Below are 13701 nucleotides of genomic sequence, written 5' to 3'. Positions count from 1 at the left end.
ATAGCTACTGGATGTGTGTGTTTATTATCACCCGTTAATCTGAATTAAGCCAAACATTAATACATTGGCCCATCCTTGTAGATTTAATTACTATCTTAAAAGAAACGTGGTTCATGCTTAATCCTTTTTGTTGTTTGTCTTTCTACTCTTACACAACAAGTGACAGCCAAAACAAAAAAAAGTAAGAATTTAAAATGACACTCCCAGCTGCTTTTAAGATATTGACCTCAAAACTGACATAGAAAAATAGCCAGGATTGTACATCAATAATTGATTACACAGTATGTATGAAATCTTGCACTTAGTCTGTCACCGCCAGGCGACTTTGAATAAACAACATCCTCCCCCTCAGACAAAGATGAGATGTACCACTCATCTTAATAGGACTCCTGACATTCTCTTGCCATTTTTGACCTTTTATTTCTCTCTCTTATTCTCCTTACTAGATATTTTCTTTAAGCAGAATAAGCTCCATTGAAATATCACTTGGCATTTTCGTCAGCTGAATGTTAAGTCTTCACAATGATTCACTTTGCTGGGTGATGTTTTGATGGTGGTGGAATTAAAAGACATACACTGCCCAAAGAGACTGAAGGTTTAGAAACCACGTATAATACTGTATATATTAAGTGACAAACATGAGGATTGGCCCTGGAGGCTCAGAAGCAGTTTAGCACTGCAGATATGCTCTCATTTAAAGCGTGGATAGGGACATTTTATTTGACCTCCTCGTAGCAGCAGATTGTCGTACAGAACATGGTATGTGAGAAAATGTCCATGTATTATCGTCAAAGTCTTCATGATCATTCAAATGATATACGCCACTGGGCTAGCCAATATTATGTTGCTGACTTATACATCTGGTGCACCACCAGCACTGCATTGCCTTTATATAGTGCTGAGGCATCATTCATAAATAAACTTGGATCCCTAATGAGAGAACACTTCTGGAAAGCTCCGGCTGAGCAAGTCCCTCCCTCATGGTCCACTCTGTATTTACTTTGGCAGATTATGTGAAAGTCTCCGCTCACAACAGGCTAATCTCTCCAAAGGAGACTTAACACTGTGACAGTTCCCAAAATGTTACACTTACTTGTCGCCACCCTGCAATAAGTATATGCTAAATAATAAACAGGATGAGTGCAGTGCTTTTGTCACAGCTGATCCTTTTACACAAACTCTGCAATTAAATTCACACTGCCATCTTCATCGACCTCATTATATAACACCGACCTGGAGCCGAGAGGCAAGTAGTTTTTCATTAGTACAAGCTGAATGTTTTATTAAAGCACACCACCTGCACTACAGCTGCTCTATCAACCAAATCGCTGAAGACGTTGGTAGAATTCTTTCTTTTCCACGTTTGATTTAATGCATCTATAACCTTTAGAAATATACATCTGAAACTGACTTTTTGAGTAATTTAACCTGTGACTTTCGTTAAGGAATTTAGCTAGGAGAATCTCTCATACTGGTAGACAGAGATGGATGTATCTGCTAGGCCACCAGACATGCTTACTGACTTACTTACTGGGTTAACTGTGTGCTAAATTGTAAAAAACAATTGGCTGTATTAGCATCTCTTGACATTAATGATAGGTTTAGTAGTATGGGTCTTGGCACCCTTATTATTGCCATGTAACTAAAATACACCAGGTTATGGCAACCTAGTTTTTTTCTTTTTCAAACTGGACTGCAATGTTTCACTTAGCACTATATGTTGGCAAGCTAGCAGAGTAACACAAACTCTGCTAAAGAAAGCCCTGCGGCTCCTGTCTGACACTAAAGAAGCATGTCATTGTCTGTCCAAGGCATAACCACCTCGCCTTTGTGTGCCTTAGCTGTAGACCGTTTCCTGCTGCTTTCATAGCGCTGAAATAACTTGGAGAATGTGGCTCTGGCTAAAATCAATTGACAGTGGTCATCTCACGGTGCAAAAATTGACATGACAAGACAACTGGATCCCTTGTCTATCGCGGCAAGTGCATTTCTGTATAGAAAAAACTGTGTTAGACAGGCACTGTAGGACAGTGTAAAGAATGAAAGCTGAGCTTCTCTCTTATACTTTGGTCATAGTTGTTTTGCCATCTATACAACCAATGCAATGTATTTCACCTGACCCTTCAAAATCCTCCTGTGTTCCAAAGACATTTCTGATTCATTTTGCTAATTCAGCCTAATAACTTGGCACACATGATATTACATCATTTAGTAGGCAACTTGCTGTGAAGTTTTCTGAGCGCACTCATGCTTCCAACACTTGCATACTGTGGGGTGTAATGAATATTGTACCTGCCAGGTACCACTCACAGGGCTTTAGTGTCAGTAGTGAAGACCGTTGGACTTGCCTGTGGAGCTCCAGGTTTACTGCACATTAACCTGTTTCACATTCATGACACTGCGTTTGTTCGTCGCAACATCTGCTTAGAAACTGTACAGTGCGTTCTCATATGATGGAATAAACAGAAGTATAAATGAAGTAAGATTTCATTTTGTTGGTGTGTTTTAAACCATGAATCAGAAGGAAAAGCCATAGGAGATGCATGTGATGCGAGGAGACAATACATGGAAAATCAGCCTTTGTACAGCGACTTTAATGTTTGTTTATTATGCGTGAACAGTCGTTTTTCTCAGCAGACCGTTGAATAATCTCTATCTGTGTCCTAGCCTTGGCACTGTTGTCTATCAGTTTCACTGGGTTACCACAGTGAAGAGCCAGCAGGATCACTGGGATAATTAAAGGTCAGCAAGCGGTGCGAGAGATGAGGCCGATGTTAATGAGGTCTGCATGCCGGGCAAGGAGACAGAGGGAAATGGCATGGGAAGCCACACTCAATGTACAGTAAACATTTCCATGCCTCCCATCTCAGTCAGGCAGCACACCTATTAAATATTGACAGACAGAGTTGTATGATGCCGTCAGATTTCCCTGCAGATGTGGTTATAAAAACTGACCGTGGTTGTTTAAGAACAGGAAAATCCATGAGATAGAAAGCGTGTGTTGTTTTCAGTTGATTGGTTTTATAGCATAAAGAGAGAGGAGTTGTTGTTGCCCCACAGCGTAACCCTTACATGAAGTCTAATCCACATTTTACAGAACCCCATCATTTCACAAGTAAAAGCAGCAGTAATAAAATATATTTTACTGCACGAGCTGACTACTTGGCCAGATGCTGAAGAGGCTTTTTCAAAAGACACTCAAGTCAAACACCCACACACACCTACATCAATGTTTGACTGGAAGATAAAAACCAAATGCTGAAGCAGCCTGCTATTTTATAGATTTGTGATAAAAAAAAATATGTCCCTGTCAAATATCTGCGATTACTTATCTTAACTGTTAAAATGTTACATTTTGAGGTCAAAGACTTCTTAATTCCCAATTTAGCACACAATTAAATCCTAAACAATGTATCTGATACGGTACTTTTATTTATATGTGTCAATTAGCATTCAAGCAAAACCTAGCATAAAGCTTGTCATTGATGGTAGATAGAAATAAAAAAAATAAGTATTTTTTTAGTCTCCAGGTGTCTGTCCTTGTCTCTCTACACTGTGTGTGGGCGTATGTTCATGTACCGCTGTATAAATCTGGCACTGTCTGTCTCACCTCTTCAGATTGTATGCCGTCCCTTATCACCTCCCTGACACTGCCTCACCTGCCTCTAGCCTGCTGTCAGGACCCCCCAGGGGTCCCCGTGTCCTGTCAGAGCACCACTGTGCCTGACTTTCATTAGCCAGCACCCCACAGGCTCTGTCACACAGCATAAACACACCCCAGAGACACACGGCAAAATCGAGCTGCTGCTATTCAGACTTACAGCAAAAGGCTATTTTGTCTTTGTGGCTTCCCGCGGCATCATCCAGCAGTGTTGTCACGATACCAGAATCTTTGATTAAAAATATCTAAACATAGTGATACTGCTCCTATACTGTGGTAAATTAGAAAAAGAAAGATATCCATTCTTGACGACAAGTTTTTATTTCAGTTTTGCATTAAATTTGTTACTTATTTGATTCCTTGCAACAGTTTTGTAACCAGTTTGTAAACTGGGATCCACTCCAAGCGCTTTACAGCAGTATGAAGGACGACAGTATCACAATTCTGGTTGTCGTGGACAGTGCTGCACAGTACTGTAGCTCCTCACCGACCACACTGGACTGCATGTAGGGATGCTGTATCACAGTCTTCATAACATAAGAAGGTTAGAAACCTGCTTCTCTTGCCAACCGTTGAGCAGATGGGGCTGGAAAAGGCTTTGAAAAGAAGATGGATAAGCGAGTAGAGGTTGTGTGGCCACCAGAATTATAGGCAAGCGGACTCTCTTTTTCTGTCTCTGTATATATTTCAAGCAATCTCTCCACACTCAGTTGCAACTTTCTCTCTTTCTCCTTCTGTCATTCTCTGGTACTGCTGTTCATCTGTCCGTCTTGTCTGTTTTTTGGCTGGGCGGGTGTACTGGGTGTGTGTGTGTGTGTGTGTGTGCGTGCGTGCCTGCGTGCGTGCGTGCGTGTTTGTATGGGGCATGGTGGGGTGTGGTTTGTTATATATGGGGTTCATGTTGTGGGGGAGTAGTAGGTTATGCATCCAGGAGGGCAATGCTTCAGCAGTTTCACGGAGTCACTATGTACTCCCACGACGAGCACCACACCACCGCCCCCTACAGCTGGACTGACAAAGGTAAGGGGGCTTCGGCCACAAAACCATCAACTGCTGTCCTGCTAATGATTACACGTCCGTCCGTCAGTCCGTCAGTCAGTATGTCAGTCCGTCCTGTGGCCCTGTTTCGTCTAAAACATGCAAAAGTGCTTGCTCTTGTACTGGGGTGTAGGAGCGGGGTGATGCCATCCAATGTAGCAGTGCATAGTGTGTGTTTTGCAGGCAGCATACAATACACTGCCCCCCCCCATAAATAGTTTTTAAGCCTGTATGGATTTTGGTTCTCAAATGCTCCTGAAAATGGCATACATCAAACATGTTTTCATTTTTCCCTGACGTGTGCACGCCAGGCTTCGAACCCATCTGTAGTTGTTGTTACATAAAGTCTGCACTCTGTAACATTAGGCTGGGCATGCAGTACTGCACGTTGCCTGGCTCTGAATAATTCAGAAATGCAGCAATACAGAAATACTTTTATGATGGAGGCTTTAAGTAGACAAAGGAGGACATGAATGGGTAGCACTCTAACAGAGTTAAAGGAGTTTTTGAATTTGCTGCAACTGCCAGTGTGTGTGTATGTGTGTGCATTAATCAGATGTGTGTCTGTCTGTAAAATATACGTGTGTGCGTGCAGGGTCTGGTGTGACAATATGCTTCTGTCAAGGTGTCTCTTTGTAATGAAAAATCCTTTTCTTCACAGTGTATCACATGGTTTCAGTGGCCTGTTCCTATGTCTTCCAGTGTTTTCCATTGAATACAATCTGCAGACGAACCATATTTGACCTTTAGAATATTTGTCTTCCGCGCTCCTTATCACTTTTCTTCACCTTACTATGTTTTTCTTTTTAATGGTTTGTCCTCTCATACCTCCATTATTTCTTCTTTTCCCACCACATTGCTGTTCCCTTCCACAACTCCTGCAACTCTACCTTTCTCTTTCCTGTTTCCGCTCTCGCTCCCCTTTCTTTTGCCATCGTGTCTCTTCTCTCTGACATCGTGTCGACCTGTGCCGCGCTTCTGTGTTTCCCGGCTGCCGCTACAGAGAGTCGTGAAAACTCCTTCAGCCGTTCACGCAGTTCCAGCGTGTCAAGCATCGACCGGGACACCAAAGAGGCCATCACCACACTGCAGTTCGGAGAGTCCTACGGGCGCAAAAGTGACGCCCTGCCCACCCCGTGTCTGTGGGTGGGCACCAGCTTAGGCATGGTCCTGCTCATCCCAATGTCCATTCCCACCGACCACGAGGAGAGGATGGAGGAACCCGTGACCATTGGTCCCAGCGGTAAGTCCCAGTGAGACAAAGTTTCATCACAAACAATTCCAGTGTGCTCACTTTAGTTTTTAAGTGTTTTCAATGATCTGGGTAAACTGTTGGCTTGTTACTTAGTGGTAGTAATGTTCCCGTATCTCAGCAACACTTACCCCAGATATAGTTAATGGCCTACTTCAGATATTAGATGGATAGTTATAATAATAGATCAGAAATGTTCTAATAGAATATCCAGTACATCTGTTGATGGGCTTAAAATGGCTCTCAGCCTCATCAGCAACAAAATCAAGACAAATACATAATGAATCAAAAGTTAGGAAGGAAGACCACGAAATAAGAATCTAAATATGATCAATTTAAATGATCTACTCACCATTGTACTCTTCAGTGATATTGCATTTCCAATTCAGAGCCAATCCTTTTTTATTGAACTTCACTTCTCACCTGGGGGTTTGAAGCTGTGATGATGGTTTTGCTATCTGCTGACCTAACTTTTTAATTTTTGTAAACACAATATTGACATATTATCACCCTATGAAGTTGATATGGCTTTCCAGCAAACCTGACAAAAGCAGACAAGACAATATTCAGTCTTAAGTCTTCTTCTATTGGTCAGATTCATGTGTCTTCAGCTGCTAAATGCGCCACTAAGTTCATCAGCCAGCTGCTAATTGTGTCTGTCGTCCGCTCTGTGCCGAGCAATGCGTTTATCTGAGCTTTTATTTTGCTGTAAACAGCTGCGTCTGGAGTCTAGGAACCTTTTGTAAGGCATATTACTGTGACATGATCTAGCAATTTCACAAATAATGATAGGATACACTCACTTCAAAACACTGATCTGAGTACAGAAACATTAGCTTTCATCTCAACTCCACTTGTGCGTTTGACACAAAGCAACCGCTCAGAAATATGAGAAATGGTGATTCATTTGCTTTGTAAGATAAGAGCAGGTAATTTCCCCAGGAATGAAGTGCACTGAGTAAAACTATATGAGCAGCATTCAGAAGCTCAACTACCCCCTGGTCTTAGACATACTTAAGGGCTTCTAAAACCATATGTACTTCAATTAGAGGGAAATGTGTTGTTATGGAGAACTTTGATGGGCATTGGTCAAGCATGGTCTTGCATTTGCATCTTGCTTTGTACTCACAGTTAAAACATCAATAGACCCAAAGATCCAGGCCCTTTGAAGCAGCAGTGGTTCTCTTGAGAGTGGACGTACTAGAAGAAAGCTTATTACTGGAAGGTCACAGAATCAGTTTCAAGTCAAAATTGGTAAACAGAAAGGAAGGCATTGTTTAACTCTCCCAGTGTGTTTTCAAACTGCTCCTGTGGATTGTTTTTGTGGATTTTAGGACCAATGTGCTGTAGATTTGGAAATTGTAGTTTTAGACGTCATGCCTTCCCTCTGTTGACTCTGCCCAAACACTCCCAGGCACAGTCCTGATGCTGAAGGGCTCAGTGTTGCACTTCAGCTTCTTGGACTGCATGGGAGCGCTCATTCAGAGTCCCTATGAGGTTTGGCGGGACCTCAACGGCCCTGAGGACCCTGACCGACCGCGGAAGCGCAAGCTGGTCCACTTTTCGCCATCATCCTCCCAGGACACATGCGCAGAGGGACATCTGGCCGTGGTGTGCTCCGAGAGGCAGGCCAAAGTAATCTTGATGCCCTCGCAGTCTTGCCTCTTTGTCCACAACATCACCGAGTCCTCCTTTGTACTGCGAGCCGACGTGGTATCTGTGTGCAACAGTGTGTGCCTGGCCTGCTTCTGTGCTAACGGACACATTATGACACTCAGGTATAACCTCAAGTACTCATCTACTTACCTGAAACTTACCTATTGACCTGAAATGAACATGATATACTGTATTCTCAATTTGATGTATTTCTTCTGCTGTTAAAAAGTTGCCTTTGACCAGGGCTACACCACTAATCAGATAATAACTTTGTCTTTGACAATTTATCAGACTTAGTTGAGTTGCAGTATTGGCGCTTTACGTTGAGAGTGCCTGTACTTATTATAATTAAGTTAAAGGGTTTCTTTTTTACAGGTACTGTCAAAAGCATTAGCAAGTTATTAGTATTTAATTTGAACACACTGACAAACTGGTTTACAATGCTGAACAAATCTGCACATCATGTAACAACATAGTCTATGTAGGAATATCTAAATGTTTGCTTGTTTGTATGTTAATTAATAGTATTGTTGTGCTTTTATCCATATTTCTTACCTCTAACAATGCAATCACAGTTTATGTGATTCAAAGGACTTGTTATATATAGTTGTAATAGGTACATTATTAGATTAAAGGCAGCTTTCCAAATATAGACAAAACAATGTGATAAACAATCCATGATTATTGTCTTTTCTATAATTGCATTTCCGAAATGTGGTTCTGTGTGTGGTTCACTCTGCGGAGCACTGTTGTCGTGATACTGGTGTTCCTGGTGTCTTAAATCTGTCTCTTATTCTTCCGCAGTTTGCCCAGCCTAAGACCGCTGATGGATGTCAATTACCTGCCTCTGACAGACATGCGCATTGCAAGAACCTTTTGCTTCACCAACGGGGGGCAGGCACTTTATCTCAGCTCCCCGACAGAGATCCAGAGAATTACATACAGTCAGGAGATGTGTGACAACCTGCAGGTTAGCACTGCACTGTGCTATCTATCTAATCTATTTTCCTGTCAATCTTGACTGTAGCTTACTTTAATATATATCAGTCTGTGTATCCCTCTCTCTGTGACATGCAACATCTCAGAATTTATCTTTTTGTTTTTATGAAAGGTCTGCATGCATGGGTCTCACATTTTGCTTCTCAGATCAGAACAGTATTAGTGCAGCAGTTAATAAATAGGTGAAATTATTCCCACCCTTGGTGAGCTGACAGAGGCCATTGGAGGGAAATGTCACACTTGTCATGTGTGGTTTGAACTCCACTGGGTTGATTGTGGATACAGTTTTACAGTGTGTGACTGACATGATGCTGCCATAGTGCCACCTACAGGTAACAGCAGTTACTCATATTATGGTCTGGTGCCCCCCAGTCATTGAGGAAAATGTGTCACAAAGGTGATAAAGGGAAGAGACAATGTTGAACCTGAGATAGCATGGATGATTAATGTATGCTCAACAACAAATCAGCAATACATCGCTGGTGCACAATTGGAAATGATTATTTTAGAAAGATTTTATTCATTGCTAAGAAGTTTTTTTTGTATTCATTTCAGGAGATGCTGGGGGAGCTGTTTACACCAATAGAAACACCAGAAGCCCAGAACAGAGGCTTCCTAAAGGGCTTCTTTGGAGGAAACTCAAATAACTTCGACAGAGAGGAGCTCTGTGCGTTTTTCTCTTTTCTCTCTTCTTCTCTGTCCACTTAAAACAATGTCACATGCAATTAATAAATCAATATCTAGAAGGAACTGTACGTCTAACAATGATCTAAAGATCCATCATAGCTAGAATAGTAACCTAGAATGCGCTGTATTTCTATGCCCCCCGTCACTTTTCTTTTCACCTGATGTTGTTGACAGTTGGTGAGGCAGCAGCTGGGAAGGCTTCTCGGAGTCTGGCCCAGCACATCCCTGGGCAGGCGGGGATGGAGGGCATGAAGGTTGCAGCTAGTGGAGTCGTGGGTGATCTGGCACGGGCACGCATCGCTCTGGATGAGAGAGGCCAAAGGCTGGGGGAGCTGGAGGACCGAACTGCCCTAATGATGACCAGTGCAGAATCCTTCTCCAAACACGCTCATGAGGTAAAAACAAGATTTAAAATTCAACAAAATGTTACACACAACCAATGTAGAGAATTTAAACTTTCATTATTTAAGTAAAACATTTATTTACAAATGCTATTGTGTACTGAAATACAATTTAAAATTAAGTTATGGTTAACTGAAACAGAAAACAAATATGTTTGTGTTCATATTTGCAGAATTCATGGAAAAATATATTTTAAAGAATAAGGAATTTGCTTGTTTTAATAATAATAATAATAATAATAATAATAATAATAATAATAATAACAATAAATTATATTTGTATTTTGTAGTTTTAAGTAACTTTATAGCCGTTGATACATGAAATACCTCATTAATGATGTTAAAAGGAAACAAGCTCCATTGTTTTCATTCTATTTCCTTTTACCCCATAACAATGTATAGTAATGTACTTAGGAATTATATTATTGTATTAATTAATCTGTGCTGACTCTTCTCATCCCTCAAGTAGACTTCATGGTGGCTCCACCATGATTACATTTATTTAAATATTAATGTTTATTAATGCTGCCCAGCTTCAAAGCAAACTTTGTATTTAATGTGGTGTTATTTCAAAGGAAATGAAGCAGTGACGACTTGTTTTTCTTCACCATATGTGACTTTCTCTTTTAACAGCTGATGCTTAAGTGCAAAGACAAGAAGTGGTACCAGTTCTAATAGCAGAGAAAGAGGTCGGCTGCTACCCTCGGACAGCTGGGAGCTTAATGCCGGTACAGGGACTTTCACTCTACAAATGAGAGCAATTAAAAAGAGAGACTCAAGAGTGACTTTGTCTTTACGGCTTCTGGACTGGCTTCTGGACTGTCACGTTGTTTAAGGACGAGGACGTGTTAGTTCCCTGTCAAGACATGTAGTGATGAGGACAGAAAGGGAATGGCTGCATTTGATCGACTGAAGATGGAACTGGAAATATCCGACAAGTGTGTGCGTGTGTGTGTGTGTGTGTGTGTGTGTGTGTGTGTGTGTGTGTGTCTGTGTGTGTGTGTGTGTCTGTGTGTGTCTGTGTGTGGTTGGGTTTTCTGAACGTCACTGTGTAGATACTCAAAAGGTTAAGAAACCACCAAGAAATGCATGAAACAAAAATGGATGACTATTAAAAATATCCAACTGCCATATTAAAAAGCAGCATGCTACTTTAACAGATACACAAATAAAAAAGTTTTATTTAATAATGTAAGCCAACAACAGAACCTATACAAAACTTTCTATTTTTTGAAATATTGACAGAAAACTATATATAAAAAGGGAAATGTATACCTGCATTGCTATTAAGCCAAAACTTGTGTTCCTTTCCCTTTTTTTATTTTTATTTTGAGATTGTTTTTCTTAGTCTCAGCAAATATTTAATGCCACAATATAGATGCACATAGTTAGCTTTCTCTACACACGTGGAATAATGCTGAAACGTTGTTCTTACTCTGGGCTGCACAGTGCAAACACAAATCAGTAGTATTTACACTTACATCTACACACTTTAACCACACTAATTCCACTTTTTGGCTGCTGCTACTTAACAAAAGCATTAAATGACGATAAGGAATATCTCACTCCCTAACTACAGTTGTATGGAAACAGAACAGTTTGGTGTGAGAGAGGCTAAAAGCGTATTCGGGACACAGTGTGTTTATAGCTATGGTATGAACATATATACTATTCACGTGCCATAAAAACCAAGATGAGTGAATCCACTTACTGTAAACTAACTAACAAAGAGCTAATATGTGGTAGTCATATCGTTCCTGTTTGATTAGAACAGATGAGACATACTTTGAGTTGGACATAGAGGGCATTTATCAAAGTCACATAAGTCAGATTTCATTATGAAAAAAAAAACGAGGGTGTTTTTAATTGATTCTTTTGGTTGTTGCTGGTTCACCATTTCAATCTTTAGCTGCCTTTGTCAGATGTATGAGTGAGCTGTGTGTGTGAGACAGAAAAAGATGTAAACTCTTTCTCTGCCAAAACAATCAAACATGAATGACACCCTCCCATCTCTTTCCACCTCAGTCTTTTAGAAGTTGTGGTTTATGCGTTCTTCAGGGTTAAACCTGAGCTCCTTTCAATCATTTTAATGATTGTCAATGTCTTTGTGACGGGAGTATGAAGAGGAGTTGGAATCACATCAGTTAAATCGCTACCAACTCCCTAGTGAGTCGTATCAGTAAAAGATTCAGGAGAAGTAACCGTATTTTTTTCAGTGATGTTCAGAAGTGAGTCAGTAAAGAAACTATGTACATGTGTAAAACATTTGCGACAATCTCAACTGAAGGCAAATATGTTATTTTTTTCGTTCAATATTGTTCTTGATGACTATGATATCCTCTTGTCGCAGTCCTATATTTGATAGTGATGGCCTCTCAACTGAAGGCTCTTGTATGTTAAAAACAACAAATGTTTCATGATACATGGTTGTGTATCATATTGTGATTGTGTTGTACATGTCAATGGGTAGCCACATGACACGGGCAAATAGCATTAACTGAGGAGGATATTTTGTACTTGTGTATTTGTCTGTATTTTGAATTGATCTGAAAAACCAAACAGAGGATTATTGATATCCATTTCTCACACATCAGGCCTTTATGCACACGAGCATTAACACATATAAAGCGTTGCGCCTTGATCATGTTGACGTCACTCCCACATAAAATATGCACAGCGACACATACGCTCAAAACCTAAAATATAACATGTTAATCTATCTGCATTGCTAGTCATTTCTGCCTGCTTCCTGTCCGGCTGCTGAGGTTTAAATGGCTTTCACACCCATTGTTTTCCACCCAACCCGAGTCACCTGAAATCTTAAAGCAGTGCCACACGGATTTCAGGAATTACACATGATTTGATTCAATGAGGTGTCTTAAACATGTAAAAAAGAAAGTTACTCTCCTATCTCTGTACCGTTAATGAGATTTGTGTTCAGTGCAGTTCTTTCAATGGCAGAGAAGAAAACACAAAAAAACTAAACCAAAAGAAAATAGTATTAAAAAAAGAAAATCTGACTTCTACTGACAGGGTGTTTTGTTAGTATGTTTTTGGTTTTTATATTACCTGTACAGTTCAATCTTGGGAGAAAGGTGAAACAAAAAATTATAAAAGATAAAGACATTCTTGGGATATTTTTCTCTGTATATGTTGTACCTGTTACTGCTGGTACTGTATCTGGTATTCTGGCTCTGTCTAAATCACTGGAACTCTGTAGTTCTTCACACTGTAGTGTCCTGAAAAAGCATTTCTCTGGTTTTCTCAATGATGGCAGCAAAGTTTGTCTTATTTAAATGGATTCTACCACTTTTTGTTCTTATTGATATTATACTAGTGTAATAGAAATTACTTGACAAAAAGAACTGAAAATATGTTGATGCAAAAGCAAACTGAAATAAACATTGATTGATGTACACAGTTGAGAGCTCTGTTTCACTGGCACCCTTCCACAATCAGCTGCTGCCGTTATGCTTGTGTGAAGTACGATGTGGTGAAGTACAGAGGATCATCTGGGCAGCTCCACATCACTGATTCTCAGCTAGTTTGGACAGAAGCGCCCAGAAAGGAAGTGATGTTTCCTCACACTAAAAGGGCTTGAAAGTACAGTATGGTTTTATTATTATTTTAATAAATGTTAATTGCACCTTTTCAGTGTAACTTACCTACTTTATCACTATGAGAAACATACAGTACAGTCAGCAAATTAACACAACATTTCTCAGAAATGTTATTATCATGATAATGAATCTATTTTTCCTGCATTTTACATAATATATCACAATTTTATAATTCTCTCATGCATCCACCACAATTTGTAATTGTGGGCCAAGAAAATATTAGACCGTTTAAATAAGAAAAGATAATCTTTCAAGAGGGCAATTTGCTAAAAACCTATTACAGTTGTAAATTGTTCCTCATTCAGTCACTTCATAATGCTCTGTGCTGGAAGTGTAAGTCATTTACTAAAGTACTGCACTTCAGTACAAATGTGATTAATTTTACTT

At 40.1% G+C, this 13701-nt stretch overlaps 1 protein-coding gene across 9 annotated transcripts in view; it reads left to right on the top strand.

Annotated features, from left to right (window-relative positions):
* stxbp5l (syntaxin binding protein 5L) overlaps window positions 1-13112 on the top strand; it is a 130738-nt gene extending 117626 nt beyond the window's left edge. For 7 of the 9 annotated variants that reach the window (XM_029458617.1, XM_029458614.1, XM_029458612.1 and 4 more), the window contains 7 exons: window positions 4577-4681; window positions 5703-5942; window positions 7366-7729; window positions 8412-8577; window positions 9162-9273; window positions 9468-9688; window positions 10328-13112. In XM_029458617.1, coding sequence (XP_029314477.1) covers window positions 4577-4681; window positions 5703-5942; window positions 7366-7729; window positions 8412-8577; window positions 9162-9273; window positions 9468-9688; window positions 10328-10369 — 1250 coding nt within the window. In that variant the 3' untranslated portion in view covers window positions 10370-13112. The remainder of the gene's footprint in view (window positions 1-4576; window positions 4682-5702; window positions 5943-7365; window positions 7730-8411; window positions 8578-9161; window positions 9274-9467; window positions 9689-10327) is intronic. The other 2 variants (XM_029458619.1, XM_029458615.1) reach the window with 1 other exon arrangement.
* Window positions 13113-13701: the final 589 nt, after the last annotated feature.

Source organism: Cottoperca gobio, chromosome 21, assembly GCF_900634415.1.
Source record: "Cottoperca gobio chromosome 21, fCotGob3.1, whole genome shotgun sequence".
In the NCBI taxonomy this organism is placed as follows: Eukaryota; Metazoa; Chordata; class Actinopteri; order Perciformes; family Bovichtidae; genus Cottoperca; species Cottoperca gobio.
Note: the sequence above shows the minus strand (reverse complement) of the source record. Positions and strands in the feature narration are given on the sequence as shown.